The 18,251-nt window shown below is 53.7% G+C and overlaps 5 protein-coding genes across 9 annotated transcripts; 3 read left to right on the top strand and 2 right to left on the bottom strand.

The window, feature by feature from the left end:
- The first annotated feature begins 1,438 nt into the window (after positions 1-1,438).
- On the top strand, positions 1,439-4,360 carry ugt5g1 (UDP glucuronosyltransferase 5 family, polypeptide G1). Its single transcript, XM_061808332.1, has 2 exons — positions 1,439-2,323; positions 2,618-4,360. The coding sequence occupies exon 2, from the start codon at positions 2,622-2,624 to the stop codon at positions 4,206-4,208; it is 1,587 nt and encodes a 528-aa protein (XP_061664316.1). The 5' UTR covers positions 1,439-2,323; positions 2,618-2,621; the 3' UTR covers positions 4,209-4,360.
- A 1,720-nt stretch (positions 4,361-6,080) lies between these two features.
- Positions 6,081-7,744, top strand: LOC133494466 (uncharacterized). 4 transcript variants are annotated; one of them, XM_061808338.1, is made up of 6 exons: positions 6,081-6,180; positions 6,251-6,574; positions 6,753-7,080; positions 7,151-7,285; positions 7,450-7,499; positions 7,588-7,744. In XM_061808338.1, the coding sequence occupies exons 1-6, from the start codon at positions 6,138-6,140 to the stop codon at positions 7,722-7,724; spliced, it is 1,017 nt and encodes a 338-aa protein (XP_061664322.1). In that variant the 5' UTR covers positions 6,081-6,137; the 3' UTR covers positions 7,725-7,744. The 4 variants fall into 4 exon arrangements, with proteins under 4 accessions (XP_061664322.1, XP_061664323.1, XP_061664325.1 ...); XM_061808339.1 differs by having other exon boundaries at positions 6,753-7,058; XM_061808341.1 differs by having other exon boundaries at positions 6,967-7,080.
- Positions 7,745-9,351: 1,607 nt separating this feature from the next.
- On the bottom strand, positions 9,352-12,289 carry LOC133494464 (RNA-binding protein 4.1-like). Its single transcript, XM_061808337.1, has 4 exons — positions 12,206-12,289; positions 11,249-11,667; positions 10,526-11,160; positions 9,352-10,299 (listed from the first exon to the last, which is right to left on the bottom strand). Exons 2-3 carry the CDS (start codon positions 11,655-11,657, stop codon positions 10,553-10,555), a joined length of 1,017 nt encoding a protein of 338 aa, XP_061664321.1. The 5' UTR covers positions 11,658-11,667; positions 12,206-12,289; the 3' UTR covers positions 9,352-10,299; positions 10,526-10,552.
- A 141-nt stretch (positions 12,290-12,430) lies between these two features.
- Positions 12,431-13,801, top strand: tifa (TRAF interacting protein with forkhead associated domain). The gene is made up of 2 exons (XM_061808334.1): positions 12,431-12,896; positions 13,004-13,801. The coding sequence occupies exons 1-2, from the start codon at positions 12,431-12,433 to the stop codon at positions 13,621-13,623; spliced, it is 1,086 nt and encodes a 361-aa protein (XP_061664318.1). The 3' UTR covers positions 13,624-13,801.
- Positions 13,762-18,005, bottom strand: LOC133494463 (RNA-binding protein 4.1-like). Of its 2 annotated transcripts, none has more exons than XM_061808336.1 (5): positions 17,850-18,005; positions 17,028-17,457; positions 15,544-16,206; positions 14,282-14,332; positions 13,762-14,200 (listed from the first exon to the last, which is right to left on the bottom strand). In XM_061808336.1, the coding sequence occupies exons 2-3, from the start codon at positions 17,434-17,436 to the stop codon at positions 15,551-15,553; spliced, it is 1,065 nt and encodes a 354-aa protein (XP_061664320.1). In that variant the 5' UTR covers positions 17,437-17,457; positions 17,850-18,005; the 3' UTR covers positions 13,762-14,200; positions 14,282-14,332; positions 15,544-15,550. The 2 variants fall into 2 exon arrangements, with proteins under 2 accessions (XP_061664320.1, XP_061664319.1); XM_061808335.1 differs by having other exon boundaries at positions 14,282-15,323.
- Between the last annotated feature and the right edge of the window lie 246 nt (positions 18,006-18,251).

Here is an 18,251-nt window from a genome sequence, read left to right on the forward strand (position 1 = left end):
TCTCGCCTCTGAACATGTCCAAACCATCGAAGTCTGCTCTCTCGAATCTTGTCTCCAAAACATCCAGCTTTGGCTGTCCCTCTAATGAGCTCATTTCTAATCCTATCCAACCTGCTCACTCCGAGCGAGAACCTCAACATCTTCATTTCTGCCACCTCCAGTTCAGCTTCCTGTTGTTTCTTCAGTGCCACCGTCTCTAATCCGTACATCATGGCCGGCCTCACCACTGTTTTGTAAACTTTGCCCTTCATCCTAGCAGACACTCTTCTGTCACATAACACACCAGACACCTTTCGCCAGCTGTTCCAACCTGCTTGGACCCATTTCTTCACTTCCTGACCACACTCTCCATTGCTCTGTATTGTTGACCCCAAGTATTTGAAGTCATCCACCCTCACTATCTCTTCTCCCTGTAGCCTCACTCTTCCCCCTCCACTTTTGTCATTCACGCACATATATTCTGTTTTACTTCGGCTAATCTTCATTCCTCTCCTTTCCAGTGCATGTCTCCATCTTTCCAATTGTTCCTCTGCATGCTCTCTGCTTTCACTGCATATCACTATCTGCGAACATCATGGTCCAAGGGGATTCCAGTCTAACCTCATCTGTCAGCCTATCCATGACCACCGCAAACAGCAAGGGGCTCAGAGCTGATCCCTGATGCAGTCCCACCTCCACCTTAAATTCCTCTCACACCTAAGGCACACCTCACCATTGTTCTGCTGCCATCATACATGTCCTGTACTATTCTAACATACTTCTCTGCCACACCAGACTTACGCATGTAGTGCCACAGTTCCTCTCTTGGTACTCTGTCATAGGCTTTCTCTAGATCCACAAAGACACAATGTAGCTCCTTCTGACCTTCTCTGTACTTTTCCACGAGCATCCTCAAGGCAAATAATGCATCTGTGGTTCTCTTTCGAGGCATGAAACTATACTGTTGCTCGCAGATACTTACTTCTGTCCTGAGTCTAGCCTCCACTACTCTTTCCCATAACTTCATTGTGTGGCTCATCAACTTTATTCCTCTATAATTCCCACAGCTCTGAACATCCCCTTTGTTCTTAAAAATGGGAACTAGAACACTTTTCCTCCATTCTTCAGGCATCTTTTCGCCCACTAGTATTCTGTTAAATAAGTTGGTCAAAAACTCCACAGCCATCTCTCCATATTGCTTCCATACCTCTACCGGTATGTCATCAGGACCAACTGCCTTTCCCATTTTTCATCCTTTGTAGTGCTTTTCTGACTTCCCCCTTAGTAATCATTGGCACTTCCTGGTCCTTCACACTTGCCTCTTCAACTCTTCCTTCTCTCTCATTTTCTTCATTCATCAACTTCTCAAAGTATTCTTTCCATCTATTTAGCACACTACCGGCACCAGTCAACACATTTCCATCTCTATCCTTAATCACCCTTACCTGCTGCACATCCTTCCCATCTCTATCCCTCTGTCTGGCCAACCTGTAGAGATCCTTTTCGCCTTCTTTCGTGTCCAACCTGGTGTACATGTTTTCATATGCCTCTTGTTTAGCCTTTGCTACCTCTACCTTTGCCCTACGTCGCATCTCGATGTACTCCTTTCGCCTCTCCTCAGTCCTCTCAGTATCCCACTTGATCTTCGCTAATCTCTTTCCTTGTAAGACTCCCTGTATTTTAAGGTTCCACCACCAAGTCTCCTTCTCCCCTTTCCTACCAAAAGACACACCAAGTACTCTCCTGCCTCTCTCTGATTACCTTGGCTGTCGTCGTCCAGTCTTCCGGGAGCTTCGGTTGTCCATCGAGAGCCTGTTTTACCTCTTTCCGGAAGGCCGCACAACATTCTTCCTTTCTCAGCTTGCACCACATCGTTCTCTGCTCTACCTTTTTGTCTTCTTAATCTTCCTACCCACCGCCAGAGTCATCCTACACACTACCATCCTATGGTGTCGAGCGACACTCTCCCCTACCACTACTTTAGAGTCAGTAACCTTATTCAGATTTACATTGTCTGCACAAAATATAATCCACCTGCGTGCTTCTACCTCCGCTCTTGTAGGTCACCATATGTTCTTCCCTCTTCTGGAAATAAGTGTTCATTTTGCGATCCTTCCAAACCCCCCAAAACTTCACTTCTGACCCGAAGCAGTCACGCTCGTCACCCTCCAGAACTCGCTCTCTCTCTCCGACTTTGTGCGCGCGGCGTTTTCGCTACGTCACGGAACCGCGTCAAAGTCGGACTTTGACCCTGCAAGATAAGGAAGGTCGTGCGCTGCCGTTCCGGGCGGGGGACTCACGCCGATAAACTTGCCGATTTGAAACACCGCAAAACGCAGCTGAGGTGAGCGTTCGCCAACTTGAATCAGGGGGAAAAGCTTCGGGGGAGGATTTGAGGCTTAAGTCGGGCACGCGAAACGGTGGGAAGGGAAGAACGCGGCCCCAAAGCCGGACTCCGCCAAGTAGCGGCGGCGAGTCGAGTCGGCAAATTGAGAATCGGCTTTTTCAAAGTCAGTTTGATCAGTGACGAGGTTTTCATTGCAAATTCAGGCAAAGGCGTCGGAGTCTCGTTCAAATGCGAAATCCAGACGAGTTGCGCCGTTCGCGTCTCACGTATTCCGCTGATGGTTTCTCCCAGGAAAATGGCCAAGCGCGCCGCAGCGCTCCTCGCCGCTTGGGCCCTCCTGTGGTTGCGGGCGAGTCCCTGCCGCAGCAGCAGGATCCTGGCGGTGCCGGTGGACGGAAGCCACTGGCTCAACATGGCGGTGATCCTGAAAGCGCTGCACTCCCGAGGCCACCGGGTCACGGTGCTGCACTCCCCCAACAGCTGGTACATCCCCACCAACGCCTCCTTCTACACGTCCATCACCGCGACCATGTTGGAGGACGCCACCGAACGGGACTTTTACAACAGACTCCTCAGGGACGTCGCGGAGTGCCGCCGGTCCGCCGGTCCGTTTCGGACCTTCTCCCAGCGGCGCCTGGTCACAAAGCTCCTGGCAACGGGCCACAAAGTTCTGGCCGAAGCGGCCGGCGCGATGCTCGACGACCCCGTTTTCATGAAGAGGCTGCGGGAGGCCCAGTTCGACCTGGTGCTGACCGACCCGGGCCTGACGGTCGGGGTGCTTCTGGGGAGTTACCTCAAGTTGCCGACGGTGTTCAACGTGCGCTGGATGAATAACGGAGACGCTCACTTTGCCGCGGCCCCCTCCCCGCTCTCCTACGTCCCGGTGCCCGGCAGCGAACTCCACGACGGGATGGACTTTCAGGGAAGGCTCAAGAACCTGTTGCATTACTTGTACAGTCTGGTGGAATACCACTTTTACATCAACTCCGCCTACTCGGATGTGTTCCGCCGCCACTTCCCTCCCCAAACCGACTTGCTCACCTTGGAGCGGGCGGCCGACATCTGGTTAGTGAGGTCGGATTTTGTCTTTGAGCTGCCGCGCCCGACCGTGCCCAACGTGGTCTACGTCGGCGGGTTCCAGTGCGAGGAGGCCCGAGCCTTGCCTGCTGATCTGGAGGCCTTTGTGCAGAGTTCCGGGGAGCACGGCGTGGTGCTGATGTCTTTGGGAACGTTGGTGTCGGCGCTGCCCCGAGACGTCACCGAGGCCGTCGCGGCGGCCTTCGCTCGGCTCCCCCAGAAGGTGATCTGGAGGATGAAGGGACCGAGACCTTCTTCCTTGGGCAACAACACGCTACTGGTGGACTGGCTGCCCCAGAGAGATCTCTTGGGACACCCCAAGACCCGGGCGTTTGTTGCGCACGGGGGCACCAACGGCGTGTACGAGGCCATCTACCACGGGGTTCCGGTTCTGGGCCTGCCGCTGCTCTTCGACCAGTTCGACAACCTGGTGCGGCTGAAGGCGCGCGGGGCGGCCCGGGTGGCGGAGGTCGATTCGCTCACCGTGGAAGGCTTCCTGGAGGCTCTCCGGGACATTCTGGAGAACCCGACCTACCGCGACAACATGGGCCGACTCTCTCGTCTCCATCGGGATCGGCCGACGCCCCCTTTGGAGACGGCGATCTTCTGGATCGAGTACGTCGCCAGGCGCGGCGGAGCGTCCCATTTGCGTCCGGCCGCTCACGGCCTCCCGTGGTACTCCTACTTTTGCGTGGACGTGACTCTTTTGCTCATTCTGGTCGCCGTGGCCTTCGTGTGGACTTCCGTCTTCGTCTGTCGGGCCGTTTGCCGTCAGTGCTTCGGGCGAAAGATGAAACGGGACTGACGGGTGTGATTTTTTTTTCCCAATATCCTCACTCGATTTCACGTTGAACGATGACTGAACTCATGATTACCGCAGGCGTGAATCCAAACGCAGGAAACGGCAAACGGGTCGAGCCGGTCTGAGTGCTTCTGTTGCCTTTTTATCGTTGAAATCACTCTGGTGGGACGAGACGGGACTTCCTGAGCTCGATTGTGTCCCCCGAAACAATTTCGATTGTCCTTTCCCCCCCAGAGCAAGTCCGCGATAAAGACGACGTGGAATTCCTCTTCCAATTATTGCCGCTGCTGACCTCGGACTGATTCGCGTAAATGTTGGGAATCGCGCACGCGCACCTGCGTGGCCACTCCGTCCACGTGAGGGTCATATTTTGTATGTTTAGCCAATTTTTGTTGTCAAATAACACGTCTGGATGTTTTTGGTCCTGGGCCCAAAAGGTGTTCTCCTGGTTCAGGAAGTTACATTTAAGACCGAAGAGGTCAACTTCCTGTGGAGGAAACCGTCCAAGAATGGACAAAAAATTCGCGTTCGCGCCACTTGTTGAGTGCGGGCTGCCCGGCGACAAGTCGGACCGCAGCCTTTTTTTTTTTTTTTAAATGAGGTTGACGGTCGTGTTCTCGCGCCCTTGATCCGGAAAAAAAAAAAAAAAAAATAAAATAAAAACCGAAGCCGGCCTCCCTATTCGAGGAATATGCACTAAGGATCCCTCGCGCATCACGTCGACATGCCCGACGACAGCCGTCTACCGGGTCTGACTTGCATCTACGGCCCGGTCTTCTCGGCGGGCCTGCCCTGCAACCTGCCGTCCCCCTGGGGGTCGTACCGGTCGTACCGGTCGGCCGGTCTGCATCCTCAATCTGGGGTGTCCGGTTTAAACTGGTTGCCAGCCGATCGCAGGGCACACGTGGGAGGAAACCGGAGTGCCCGCCCGGAGGCAGGCACGGGGAGAACACGCAAACTGCACACGGGCGGGGGCCGGGATTCCAACCCCCGGTCCTCGGTGAGTGTGGTTCCAACTTTGGGAAGAAGCCAGGTGAGGTGGGTGGCTGGGGCATCCGATTCCGATCCCTCCCTGGTGAGGCGTTCCGGCCACGTCCCCCCCCCCCCCCGGGGGACTGCCGCGTCTTTCGCCTGCCCTGGGAACACTTCGGGATCCCTCCGGAAGAGTCGGACGGAGAAAGGGAAGTCTTGCGATCCCTACTAAAGCTCCTGCCCCTGCGACCCCACCCGGAGAAGTGATGGATGGAATTTCAAAATGGAAAGTTCCAAAAAGTCCATTCAGACCTGTGAAGAGGCTGCAAAATGCGGAACACTTGAAGGGTTCCTCACCGCTTCCCTTCGCAGCTACACGTCAGACCACATCTGGGTCACACTGCGACTCTCTCCGTCACTGTCGGCCCACGAGCTTATCACGGTCAACTTTACGGCCGCGGTCGGAGCGATTCGTGTCCCGGCGCCGTCGGCCGGCGAGTGGACAGAATCATCTTTAAGCAGGGTTCGGGTCCTGAACATTGCAGGGTCCAGGGAGGAGATTTTCCAAGGACTTCCTCGTAATCCTGACTCCAATGGATGGGGCCTTTTAGCTATGTCGCACGGACCCCTGGGGAGTCCGGGGACCCCAGTTTGAAAACCAGTGGCCGACATCACGTCAACCAAATTCAATTTGGAGGGGAAAGCAACAACCGCGGAGACACAAAACGACGACGACGACGACGACGGCGGCGGCGGCGGCGGCTGCTGCTGCTTTGAAGATCTTGGAGGCATTTCGGACGGATGGTGAGACTGAAGTGTCCTCCGGGTCAACGAGAAGAAGAATCACACAAAACAAGTCAAAGTTTTGGGCTGGAGGAGGCGTGTTTTTGTCCCCCCCCCCCCCCCCCCCCCCCCCACTCCCTCTTTGAGACATCGTCGTCAGTCTCGACGGAGAACGCCATGTTCAAGCTCTGCGCGCTCTTTCTCGCTCTTTTTCGAGCCCGTAAGTGACATCGTCGCCTTTTTTTTTTTATCCCCTCCAGAAATCTGGCTCGCTCGTGTGCCTTTTTCAGATGCGGACGTGCTCTTCGCCAGCCCAGGCGACAACGTGAGCCTCCCTTGCTTCTTCGCCGCCGGCGCCAAATACGTGTGTTGGTACAAGCAGGTTGCGGGCGACGTGCCCCAAATCGTGACCTCCTTCTACGGCTACGTGCAAACCTCTCGCGGCCACCGGCTGGCGGCGGACGTCGGCAGGCGGATGGCCGTTCACCCCGGGGAAAACTTCTTGCATCTCAACATTTCCCACGTCCGGCTGTCGGACTCGGCCGAGTACTACTGCGGGCAGAGCGTCCTCAACGTCATGCGCTTCGACCGCGGAATCTTTTTGCTCGTGAGAGGTACGTCGTCTCCTTCGGCCTTCCGCGCACCGAAATATTCACGAGTTGCAAAGGCAAAATTGAAGTCGGCGCGCGGACGCCACGCGACTCCGGCTCGACATTTTCTCGGGAACGAAGCAAATCCGTTTCAGGCCTTCAATGGCGGTACCAAAGTAGGTTGCCTTGGGTTCTGTTTAAGAATCGGGCCGCCCGACCGTCCTTCAGCGCCCGACTTCCATCGCGGTGTCCACCGGGGGCTCCGCCGACCTGAAATGCACCGCGCACCCCGGAGTTAGCCACGTCTACTGGTTCTGGAAGGCCTCGGGAGACTCTCACTTGCTCCACGTGCACACCGAGAACAACAGCGGCTGCGCCGAGACCACCGAGTCGGTTTGCGTTTTCACCCTCTCCAGGCGCGCCGTCGCCGACGCCGGGACGTACTACTGCGCCGTGGCCTCCTGCGGGGAGATCGTGTTCGGAAAGGGGACCAGGCTGGATGTCGGAGGTGGACGCTTTTCAGACAAAAAGTATCCCCCGGGGGACTGGTGGGGGCGGGGAGGGGGACACTTCCCCTGTTGGATTTGTGTCTTTCCACAGGGGAAAAGGTGCACGTTTACGTGGCGTCCACGTACTGTCTGCTCGCGTCGTTGCTGGCGTCCGTCGTCCTCAACATCTTCCTGACGCGTCTCCTTTGGAAAAACGGCCGCAGGAACCGCCGCCTTCCCTCGGACGGTATTCTTCACATTCACGCCATTGAACACAAACAAAGCTCCCGCGTGATTGGACGAGGGTGCCGAGCGCGAGCGCCTCCGTTCATTTCAACGTAGTTCGGCTTTCTGGCATCGAGATGGCAGAAAGCCGAACTTTGGTCTGAAATCCACCTTTGTCGTGAACAGGGCAAAGGTCGCAGGGCCGCGTCCCCCCGGAAGACGACGTGGACGACGAGGTTCGGCGCATTCCGTCTTTTAACGACGACGCGCACCCTCCCGCGCTTTTCGCCGCCTGACCCCCCCCCCCCCCCCCCACCCCACCAGGACGAAGACGCCGCCGCCGCTTTGCCGTACGTGGCGCTGGACTTCAAAAAGAGAGAATCCAACAAGCGGAGACTTCGGAGCCCGGAGGACGCCGTTTACGCTGGACTGCGGCTCCAACATGTGGACTGAGTTGTTGACGAACCCCGAATTGCTCGCGCTGGAAAATATGAGTCCCGTTAAAAAAAAAAAAAAAAAATGTTCTAAATTCAAATAACAGCAGTTCTTAAGGCTGCTTTTCAAAGACGGAAAGCAACAATAAGGCCAACCCGTTGCACGAACAGCATTTGGTTGTTTTCTGAATAAAGCTTGCTTCACGTGTCGCACGCTTTTCTCACTGCTGCCCCCCCCCCCCCCACCCCGAACAGGATGTCGCTGTGGTTTTTCTTCGCGATGCCGACTGCTCGCTTGCTCCATTTTCGACAAAGATGGCAGTGGTCAAACAAGACTTGTGGCAGCTTTGTCGGTCGGTGACGCACGTTCACGTCGTGCAGTGGAAAGGTACCCCCCCCCCCACAATAAAAGATAACATTTGACAACATGTTGCCCCCCCCCCCCCCACACACACACACACACTGCGTCCCATTTCAAGTCCAGCACAGTACAAGTGATCTGCAGTTGCTACCTTGATCGCAGCTTCAAACGCCATCGGGCCGTCGTGGAGTTCTCGGTTCCGCTCGGCGGCTTTGCCGTTGGCCGGTCCTGAGCAACTGTGACCAACGTGGAGGAGCCATATTACTCGCAATTCTTCACATCATCAATACAGTATTTCAAAACAATCGAGCACTGACAAAGGTTCCGGACGTTTGAGTTCCACGCCAGACCAGGGCTGTCAAAGTCGTTTTTGTCACGGGGCCACATTGCAATTACGGTTCCCCTCAGAGCGCCGTTATGACTGTCAATCCGTAAAAATCTTCATTATACATGAAATTTTAAATTTCAGTTGATATTTTAGCAAGACTCACGGAAGGGAGCACACATGATTTGCCTTTGTGCGCCACCTATAACGATGCGGCGGGGCCGATCTGGCCCCCGGGCCTCGAGTTTGACACCAGTTTTTGGAACACGACACACGAAGAATCGTTTCGTGGACAACAAATGCAAATGCTTTTCCCAATAGCTGTTTATATTTGGAATCTTTGTACAAACAACTCACGGGTTATTATTATTATTTTTTTTAATGCCAAGGCTGAAATTTTACCGAGCAGACCCGCGCGTGAGAACCGCCGTCACGTAACGATATCTGCGCGCAAAAAGTGGCGTGGAATTGATTAGAAACTTCAGTTTCATCTTCCCCCGATCCAAACGAGGTGCGGGAACGTTTGGCGGACTGGACTTACACAAGAGGCCCACGGAGACCGCACCGCGACGTGGGTTTTGCTGCTCAGCGACTGCAAAGGTGAAGCGTTGGAAGAATGCGTCCAATTAAGTCAAATTGCGTCACGTGAGGTCCTCGAGCAGCGTGCAAATCAGACGCCGATGACGTCACTGGAGCGCACTCGGCAAAAGGAATGCGGCGAGTTCTTCTGACTTTCCAAATGCGGCCCTTCGTGAAATGTACACGCACGAAGCCGAATAAAATATTTGGGAACTTTGCATTGAAAAGCAGGCACGAACGGTCTTCTGCCACCTTGTGGACGCGTGGCGTATAGGCGTCAACCTGACGAGCATCTCGCCGTCGCGAAGAAAAAACGACACGAAATCAAGTCTTGCCCAAATGAAACTCTCCAACATTTGGGAGAAACTACAAGCGTTTCTATCCAGACATATGTACAAAAAGGCTTTATTCATGCAGATCAAGACTACAAAGCACATTTCCTATCAGTGAAAAATCAATGACTAATGCAACATACTTGGAAAAAGTGAATCCAATCAATTTAGGACGACGACGACGACTTCAACAGAAAAACACAAGTCGTGCATCTGCAATTCTTGGGGTCCCCGACGTGCTTGAGGGAAAATACAAAGACTGGACAAAAGTGAGAGCAGATGCGGATCCCTGGGACTTACCTGCGGATTGGCGCTTTCCGGCCGGTGGGTCCGTGCCCTCCCCCGCACGCCGGGCTCACGACCGACCGCCAGGGACGAAACCGGGCCCCGCCGCGGCCTCGCTCGACTACTTTGCTTCGTTACGTTTTGCGGAGAGTAAGCCCGAGCGACATTTTTTTTTTTTTTTTTTTAAACGAGGACACGGCTCATCGGGGACGGGTGGTGGTGGGGTTTAAGAGCCACACCCATTAGCGGTTGTTGTCCCCCCGCAGGGTTTATTTTGACGACACAAGACTGCACAGATCATTTTGCAAGTAGAAGAGCACGTCGAGTTTAGTCACGTTCAGTTTTCAGAGCTCGCGTCAACAGTATCGCTTTTGGTTGAGCAGGGTGCCGCACACGCGTCGGGATTTACACTCACAGGTTCGACTAAGACCTAAAGTCACCAATTAGAAGCTAATTTAAAAAAAATAATAACGTTTTTATCTGCAGATATTAAAATGTCTACATCACAATGAAACCATCAAGTGGGGATTTATGTAAAAAAAAAAAAAAAAAAAACAGAAAGGGGAAAAAAAAACCAAAACAAAACAAAACACGTGGGCGTGGCAAATTTCAGTTCCTTTGCATTGCAGGGGAACATAAACGCGCTCCGCCACAGACAGGAAGTGGATAGCGTCACGAACATCCGATGATGGCGAGAGGCGACGCAGGCGAACGACCATCCTGAAAAAGAGCAAATAAGAGTGAAGGGTGTTGGCGCCGAGCCCGGAGCGCCGTGTCCTTTTGCGTCGAGGGTTTAAACCGGACACACACGGCCAAAGAGTTTAAGCGAACGCCTTCCACGAAACGAGCCTGCGCGCGCGGGGGACCGAGTGCGCCTTTACATTTTGGGCTTCTTTTATTTCTTTATTTTGTTTTGTTGTTCCTCCCCATTCCCGACTAGTCTCACCTTAACTTCGAATGCTGGGGGCCTCGCTTAATAAGCGTAGCGTGCAGGCGGCGGCGGCAGTCGCACTGCATAGGGGTCCCGGGGCCGAGGAACTCCGAACGGCGGCACCCGGGGGGAAACGGGAGCGATACGGGAGCGCTCGTAGGCGTAGCCGTTACCGTTCGGAGGAATGGCCGCGTTCGGCGTTCTGCGCAGGGGGCTGCGGTCTCGGCCGAAGTACGCCGACGGAGGGGGCGGGGGAGGCGGCGGTCGATGCTCGTACGGGTCGAGCTGCGGGTTCATGAGTCGGTCTCGCGCAACGCCAGGAGGGGGCGGCGGCGGCGGCGGGCCGCCGGGACCCATGCCGTAAGGACGGGCTCTGTACTTTTCATAGTAATCGACCACGCCGTAACCGCCGCGATTGGCCTCGAATGGACGCTCGGGGTAGAGAGCGCGTCTGGGGGGAGGGGGTGGCAAAGGGGGGGCGGGGTAACCCGGGGGCATGGGGCGACCTCTCATGAAGCCCGGCGGGGGGGGCTCGGGCCTGTTTCCCGGGAAAGGCGGAGGCCAAAAGCCGCCGCCGTCCGGGGGAGGAGGGTACTCCTCCTGCTCTTCGCGGGGACGGCTTTTGGAAATCTGCACGTGGATGCGTTTGCCTGGATGGAAAGAACGAAAGAAAGAAAGAAAATAACAATCAAGTTCAACGGAGATGCCATCAAATCAAAAGAAAGGCACGCCGCTTACCTTGAAATTCGGTATTGTCAATTCCCTGGATGGCGTCCATGGCCTCGTCCGAGTTGGACATGTGCACGAAGGCGAAATTCTTGATGATGGCACACTCCGTGACCCTGCCGTACTCCTCGAATAACGCCCGGAGCTCTTCGTCGGCTCCCTTGTCCACATTGGCCACGTGCAGCTTGACGGCGCCGTAGTTCTTCCCGTGGCTGGCCTCCACGTTGATGGCCGAGCCGTGGAGCTTGTGGAGGTGCAGGGTCTTGATGGCTTTCGTCGCGGCCTTGCGGTCGTCCATGTGGACGAAGGCGAAGTTTTTGACGATGGAGCATTCTGTGACAGTGCCGTGCTCCGTGAACAGGGCCTTGATTTCCTCCTCGGTTGCCTCTTGGGGCAGATTGCCGATGAATATCTTCACCATGTTAAACGCTCTGTTTGCAAAATGAATGAAAAAAAAAAAAAAAAAAGTAAAGGAGAACCGTCCGGTCCATGTTTTTTTTTTTTTGTTTGAATCTGTGTGTGTGTAGACAGCATGAAGACTTGGATTTAGGAGGAGTTTTGCCATTTTCGACAAATGGCAGCTGCAGTTGTAAATGGCTCCTTTGTCTCCCCAAAATGGCTGACATTCATTCAACCCATCTTTAATATCCCAACTATACAAACGTTGCATAACACCCGCCATTCGCACTGCGAAGCCACTGCTGACATCTCCAGTACGGACAGTCGGTCATCACTTGGGTGTTTTCGATTTTACTTCATTTTCAAATAGCCACTCTCGAGCTAGCCGAGTCTGTTAGCTTCTAGCTAGCTAGCTTGCTAATGGCGCCCCGTCTCGCAATGAACCACTGACGGACGACTGGCACACAAACAGAAAGCTATTATTCCCTTGCGATCAAAACAAACACATGAAAGCATCAATGTATATCTGGATATAACTCTAAAACGAAGACGGCAAGTTGCTTTGCCTACCTTTTGAAGACGAGCAGCGAAGGCGCAACCGCTACAGAGGATTTAAGAAAGCCCGGTCGCGCCGCTCCCCGCCTCGACTGCCCCCTGCTGTTCTGGAGGGGGAAAAAAAAGGGGGGGGGGCGTCTTCGCCTTCTGTCAGAAAGTTTTTTTTTTGTTTTTTAATAGAAATTGGCGATATTATATGATGACAAACTGGGGTGCTTCGTCACGGAAAGGGGAACCCCCATGAATCAAAATCCCCAATCGGTCTTCCTAGTTCGTGACTCAAAATGTCATCAAGATTTAGGTGTTTTGCTTATTTTAGTCGTACGCGCTTGCGCTTTCCGATGTAACTTCCTTACAAAGATGACGTGTGAACGATTTTTTAAAAAAAAATGTGACTTCTTGCAACACTTTCAACTATGCGTCACGACATCACGTGATTTGCTCCTCGAGGGGACTTTTAGTTGTTTGTGTTACGAAACCGCTAAAGTGTTGAAATGCGCGGAAACTGCAAAAGAACAGCAAGCGGCCACTTTGTTGCCTTCCAGTCCTGCACCCCAAAAAAGATCGAACGGAGTCTTGAGGTGGTGTTTTCCCCGCGTGACTATTAGCGCTTCTCTTCTCCCGAACGACCGCGACCCTCCCCGAGAACAAAAAAGAAACAGTTTCCTCGTACATTCTCAACGCAGCCGTCCGTCTACGAGACAAGGTAAAAGCGAGAGATTTAGTGTGAGGAATGTGCTGTTGTTGTTGTTGTTGTCAAAAAAAAAAAAAAAACAAAAAAACCGCCAAACCGTCGTCCCTCCTCCCGCTTAGGATTCCTCACGATGGACGTGTCCCAGACAATCGAGACAGAAGAAGATTTGCTGACACGTCTCCGCATCAGCTTCTACCATCCACAGCAGAACTGCAAACCTCTGTACGGCCTGCTTCCGTTGGGCGTCAGGAGAAAACATTTGGCAGAGGAGTCTCTGCGCTTGGGACGGGACGCCCAGTCGTGCGTCTTCGCGCTGGCCGACCCCCGGGTGTCCCGCAGGCAACTGGCCCTGCATGCGTACCGCCAGGCCGGGAACCCCGAGCTCCTGTTCAGCCTCCAGAACCTGTCCCAGACGGTCAAGGTGACCGTGAACGGCTCAGTCCTGGACTTCTTGGAGAGGGCGGACCTCCCCGACAAGGCCCTGATCCGCTTCGCGGAGTACGAGGTGCTGGTCGTCAAGGAGACCGGAGAGGCCAGGCGCAGGTTCGAGGTGGAGCTGGAGGTGCTGCCCGTGTCTCCTTTCAGGGACTCGGCCTCGCATCTGACGCAAGTGGAGGTTGGGCTCCCCGCGGAGAGCGACGAGACGCCGTTTCTGTCAACTTCCGATCCGCGAAAATCTGCCGAGAATGCTGACGGAGGCGTAGGGACGTCGGGTGTTCATCAACCCAACAGACTCTAGAATGCTGACCCGATACCGCATTCCCGTTTGGGCCACAGTCAAGTCACAAACAATTGGGACTTGAAATTTCAACGCCAAGTCCCGGCCGGCTTTGCCCCCCCCCCCAAAAAAAACAAACAGAGGACCAGGACGCAGGGCAACCGTACAAAAACAACTTTATTAAAGTTTAAAATGTCCATCCATCTTGTCCAGCTGATTAAATAAAACATTTTGTATTTGGAATGTTCATCAAATTTCAGAGATGCGGGTCAGACATGGTTTGGCATTTCATTCACGCTGTCAGAGAGGCACATTATTATTAAACAGATGAACTTGTCTATTTAAAAAAAAAAAAAAAAAAAGTGACAAAATAGTTTTTCGCAGATATTTTACATAAAAAGGGCACATTGCTGTGATAAATTGCATGTAAAAACTTGAAGAAATGTTTTAGCGTCAGTAGCGTCCCTGAGTGCAGAACGTCTCCCGGCCCAAAAATCGGCTCTTCCAAAACTTCAGTTGCGAGGTCGTCGGGCTCCAATTGGTCTGCGGCGCGCGGCGCTCAGAAAGTCAAGACCGCCGGTTGTCAGGAGTCGACGGCCTGCAGACAAAAGGAGACAAGACGCTCGCCAGACACGACCAAAGTCGAACCTGATCTACGACACGGTCGAGCGCAACCTACCGTGGGCTCGGCATCTCCCGGAGACTCTTAAGAGCCTAAAAACAGCAAAGACTGAGAAAAGGAAAACATAAATCCATAGAGGGTTTCATCGATCCCACATCAAAATTTTGCAAGACCGACTAAATGGCGAGAAATCGGGCCTGTTGATTTGTTCGTAGCTGCCCCCTTCTAAGACGCATGCTTTTGTTTTGGGTTTTTTTGAAGCGCCAAAACGGAGTTTCAGCAAAATGTCCGAGTCGGCATCGGGGGACGACCACACCTACCCGGGGGAGCCGCAAAGCGATGAGGACGGCTCACGAAAGGGTCTCCACGCCACCGTTATGATCTGTGCTTGCGACGGCCAATCGATGACTTGACAGTTAAAAAATTGCCACGTTTTCTGGTTTTTTTTTTTTTTGTTCATCTGTTTATTAAAAATCCTTCAAACGAGGGCTGGGGAAGCGGAGTAAAACCATACACAACGTTGCTAAATGACCGAGCGGAAGCAAAATAAAAACACGAACAAAGCATTTAGAGAAAACTAATATTTGGATTTTACATGCGTACAGGTCGGACAAGTAACACGATTTTTTTTTTTTTTTCCCCAACCGCCTTACAGCTCGAATATCTTTAAGAGAAACACCCTGACGATTTTTTTTTTTTTTTTTTTAAACTTAATCGGGCAACCAAAGTCAGTCTACACAAAACTACAATACTCGTTAACAAAGACTGAAAGACGCCATAATCACTTGAAAAATATTGGGAAAAAAAGCATCGTCGTAATTGCGTCACAAGCGAACTAAGCACTGAAACCCAAAGAAAAATCGAGTAATACAAACAGGAAGAGAAAAGGCATTGACAGCTCAGAAATAGACGTGAATGCAACAAGGAAATCGCATGTTTTGTTTTGTTTTCTCTGCCTAAGAACGTCGCCGTCCGCAATACGGTATCTTCCAGTAAGTCTCCGGCGAACGCAACGCAATCCACCAAAGACGTGCGGGAGCGGGGGGGGGCGTATAGCACCATGCGCATCAGCAGACGGCGTTCTTGACATATTCTAAACCTGGAGAGAGAGAGCATACCACACGTCAAGGAAGGGTTTTTGTTTCGAGAACAGCAAAGTTTGGCGCTCGCTAACACTCAACGGACGCCGCCGTTAAGACGTGAGGGAGCTTTGGCGGCTGCCGCTCTAAACGCGCCATTCCGCGGCTTAATCATCTTCTAGTTTCGCTCGGATTACTCTCACGCAAAGTCCCGTTTCGCCGGGCCGACGCGCGACTCACCTGCGGCTTACACTCCGTGGGCCTGGTAGGCGCCGCCGTAGTTGGGCTGGGGCGGCGCCGGGACCGGGCCGCTTTGCGCAAAGTTGTTCCTGGGGAAGGGCGGCGCGTACTGCTGAGGTTTCATCTGCGGGTTGAAGCGGGTGCGCTCGTACGAGTAGCCGTTCCCGGCCGCCGGGGCGGCGGGAGGGGGCGGGTGGGGGGCTCGCCTGATGGGACTGCGGTCTCGGGGCATGAAGGGCGCGGGGGGGTGGGGGGCGGGCCGTCGGTCGAACGGTTCGTGGGAACCCATCCCCGCGCGATCTCTTCCCATCGCCGAAGGGGGAGGGGGCGGGGGCGGCGGGGGGATGGCCCCGGGCCGCCTGTCTTCGAAATTGGGAGCGCCGTAGGGGCGGGCTCGGAATTTCTCATAATAATCCACCACGCCGAACCCTTCGCGCTCGCCGTAGCCGCGGTCCGGGTACATGTGTCGTCGCGGAGGCGGCGGCGGCGGGGGCGGAGGCGGGTAGGAGGACATACGACCCCCGAAGGGGGGCTCCGGGTGGAAGCGGGGGTGCGGAGGGTAGAAACCTCCGCGGCCGGGCGGAGGGGGCGGCGGACCGAACTCCTCCTCCCCCGAAGCCCACGCCGGCTTGCTTTTCGACAGCTGAACGTGGATGTTTTGTCCTGGATGAGAGAAGAAAGGGAAAGCGTTACAAGTGAGCAGGATGCTCGACGCCACGCTTCACCCGACGCGGCTTCGGACCGCCCTGGCGATGAGCCCAAAACGCGAAGCGGAACGGTTGCGCACCGGACGTGACGTCGCCGCGGTGCATCGGGGACTTCGGCGCTCTACGCGAGAAGACGTCACGTGTTTGTTTGTTTGTTTGTGACTTCCTGTCTTGCAATAAAACAGTTATTGTTTAACTAGATATTTGTACTGTTATTTTTTCGTGTGTCGAGTATGCAAGGTACAAGTGGTCCACTTTTGATGAAATATTCTTGTAGCCAAAACAGACTTCTGAGTGATGAATGGCAACTATAAAGTAATATAATACAGAGAATGTTTTTTAGTCAAAGATTGAACTAAACACCCCTTTGACTCAAATTCACTTCCATATTTTAAACGTTCCGGTATACCACAAACGTACAGCCCCCCCTACTTTGAATTTTTCCACTTTTCTCAGGTGCTTCAGATCCCAACTAACCACGAAAAAAGGAGGCATTACTGTAAACGTCGGGCGACAGGATGGCGTCGTCGTCCGCGCCGTCAACCATCGGGAGACGACTTGAACGGCGGAGAATGCAAACGCATAATCGGCGTTTCAAATATCATCGAATTGACTTGACAGCACAAACCTGCGCTCATCAAGCAACAAGCGCATCCGAGAACTCGTGTAAGCGCCGCTGGCCGTTTGGAGTCTCGGAACGTCGATTCGCGCCCGGTCTCCTCGGGAAGAAGGAAGCGCGGTACGCGCAAATGTCCGGGCGGCATCGATTCGGCTCACCTTGAAAGCTGGTGTTGTCCAGGCCCTTGATGGCATCCATGGCTTCTTCGGAGTTGGCCATGTGCACAAAAGCAAAATTCTTGACGATGGCGCACTCCGTGACCGTGCCGTATTCTTCGAACAGCTCTCTCAGCTCTTTGTCACAGCCCCTTTCCACGTTGGCGATGTGGATCTTGACCGGGCCCTGGTTGTTCCCTCGGCTGGGCTCCACGTTCATGGGTCTGCCGTTCAGCTGGTAGAGATTGAGCTCGCGGATGGCTTTCGTGGCCGCCTTGCGGTCGTCCATGTGGACGAAGGCGTAATTTTTGTACTTGGCGCATTCCGTCACGGTCCCGTACGGCGTGAACAGAGCTTCGATTTCGTCCCTGCTCGTCTCTTCGGTCAGGTTTCCGATGAATAGCTTCACCATTGTTGCACCGGGGTTTCGGCCCTGCACGTGGTACACACGACAAAAAAAGTCAACATCGAGAAAAAAAGCAGAAACAAACAAACAAACAAAAAAAAAAAACCCGCAAGCCGAGACCACGGAGGGAAACTTTTACGAGTTTCATTGCAACGCTGATCCGATTACGTGCGCGCAGAGCGATCCGCTCGACACGTTAGCCACAAAGAGCCCGAGCCGAGACGTTCGCCACTTCCTGATTTACAAGCTACCAACGGTTGCTACCGCCAAGCTAACATTAGCGACATGCTACAATGCAAGGATAAGCGGGCCAAACGACATGAATTCACGAACAATTTATAGCGCTACGTGAAAAGGGCCGGGTTACTCTGGAGTTGAAACGCAGCAATTGTCTGTAAAGGGCCGAAAAAGAAGCGTACCTTTCAGTCGTCTTCGACAGCCCGCGTTGCCACCAGGTCGAAACTGCTGGAAAACGTAATTTAATGGCGCACACCGGCGAGCGAATCAAATGCCTGACTCCGATTGGCCGAGCAAAGCGTCGCTTCAAACCTCTCGCACGCCATTGGTCGAGCGGCGAGTCTTCCGGTCGCCGGGGATGTGCGTAATTTCCGCTTTCCCAAATTCAGTACGTCGTCGCACAATATCAAAACTCCAACAGTTGTGTTGCCGGCCGCCTTTAAATCCTTTGTCAAACGTCACAGTGGCACGCAGTACTGTATGTAACCACATGAGTCTCTGACTCATTGAGGTGAAACTTAGCAATGACAACAGTTGATCATAATCTTTAACTTTCGGCTTGTCCCGTGAGGGGTCGCCGCAGC

This window comes from Syngnathoides biaculeatus, chromosome 21 (genome assembly GCF_019802595.1).
Source record: "Syngnathoides biaculeatus isolate LvHL_M chromosome 21, ASM1980259v1, whole genome shotgun sequence".
In the NCBI taxonomy this organism is placed as follows: domain Eukaryota; kingdom Metazoa; phylum Chordata; class Actinopteri; order Syngnathiformes; family Syngnathidae; genus Syngnathoides; species Syngnathoides biaculeatus.

Bases quoted from the DNA above. Each gene is read 5' to 3' on its own strand.
- ugt5g1 (XM_061808332.1), top strand. From the start codon at position 2,622: ATGGCCAAGCGCGCCGCAGCGCTCCTCGCCGCTTGGGCCCTCCTGTGG.
- LOC133494466 (XM_061808338.1), top strand. From the start codon at position 6,138: ATGTTCAAGCTCTGCGCGCTCTTTCTCGCTCTTTTTCGAGCCC. The intron at 7,286-7,449 runs GTATTCTTCACA...TGTCGTGAACAG, and splicing joins CCGCCGCCTTCCCTCGGACG to GGCAAAGGTCGCAGGGCCGC. The intron at 7,500-7,587 runs GTTCGGCGCATT...CCACCCCACCAG, and splicing joins AAGACGACGTGGACGACGAG to GACGAAGACGCCGCCGCCGC.
- LOC133494464 (XM_061808337.1), bottom strand. From the start codon at position 11,657: ATGGTGAAGATATTCATCGGCAATCTGCCCCAAGAGGCAACCGAGGAG. The intron at 11,161-11,248 runs GTAAGCGGCGTG...CTTTCCATCCAG, and splicing joins TGACAATACCGAATTTCAAG to GCAAACGCATCCACGTGCAG.
- tifa (XM_061808334.1), top strand. From the start codon at position 12,431: ATGAATCAAAATCCCCAATCGGTCTTCCTAGTTCGTGACTCAAAATGT. The intron at 12,897-13,003 runs GTAAAAGCGAGA...CCTCCCGCTTAG, and splicing joins CCGTCCGTCTACGAGACAAG to GATTCCTCACGATGGACGTG.
- LOC133494463 (XM_061808336.1), bottom strand. From the start codon at position 17,436: ATGGTGAAGCTATTCATCGGAAACCTGACCGAAGAGACGAGCAGGGAC. The intron at 16,207-17,027 runs GTGAGCCGAATC...TCTCTCATCCAG, and splicing joins GGACAACACCAGCTTTCAAG to GACAAAACATCCACGTTCAG.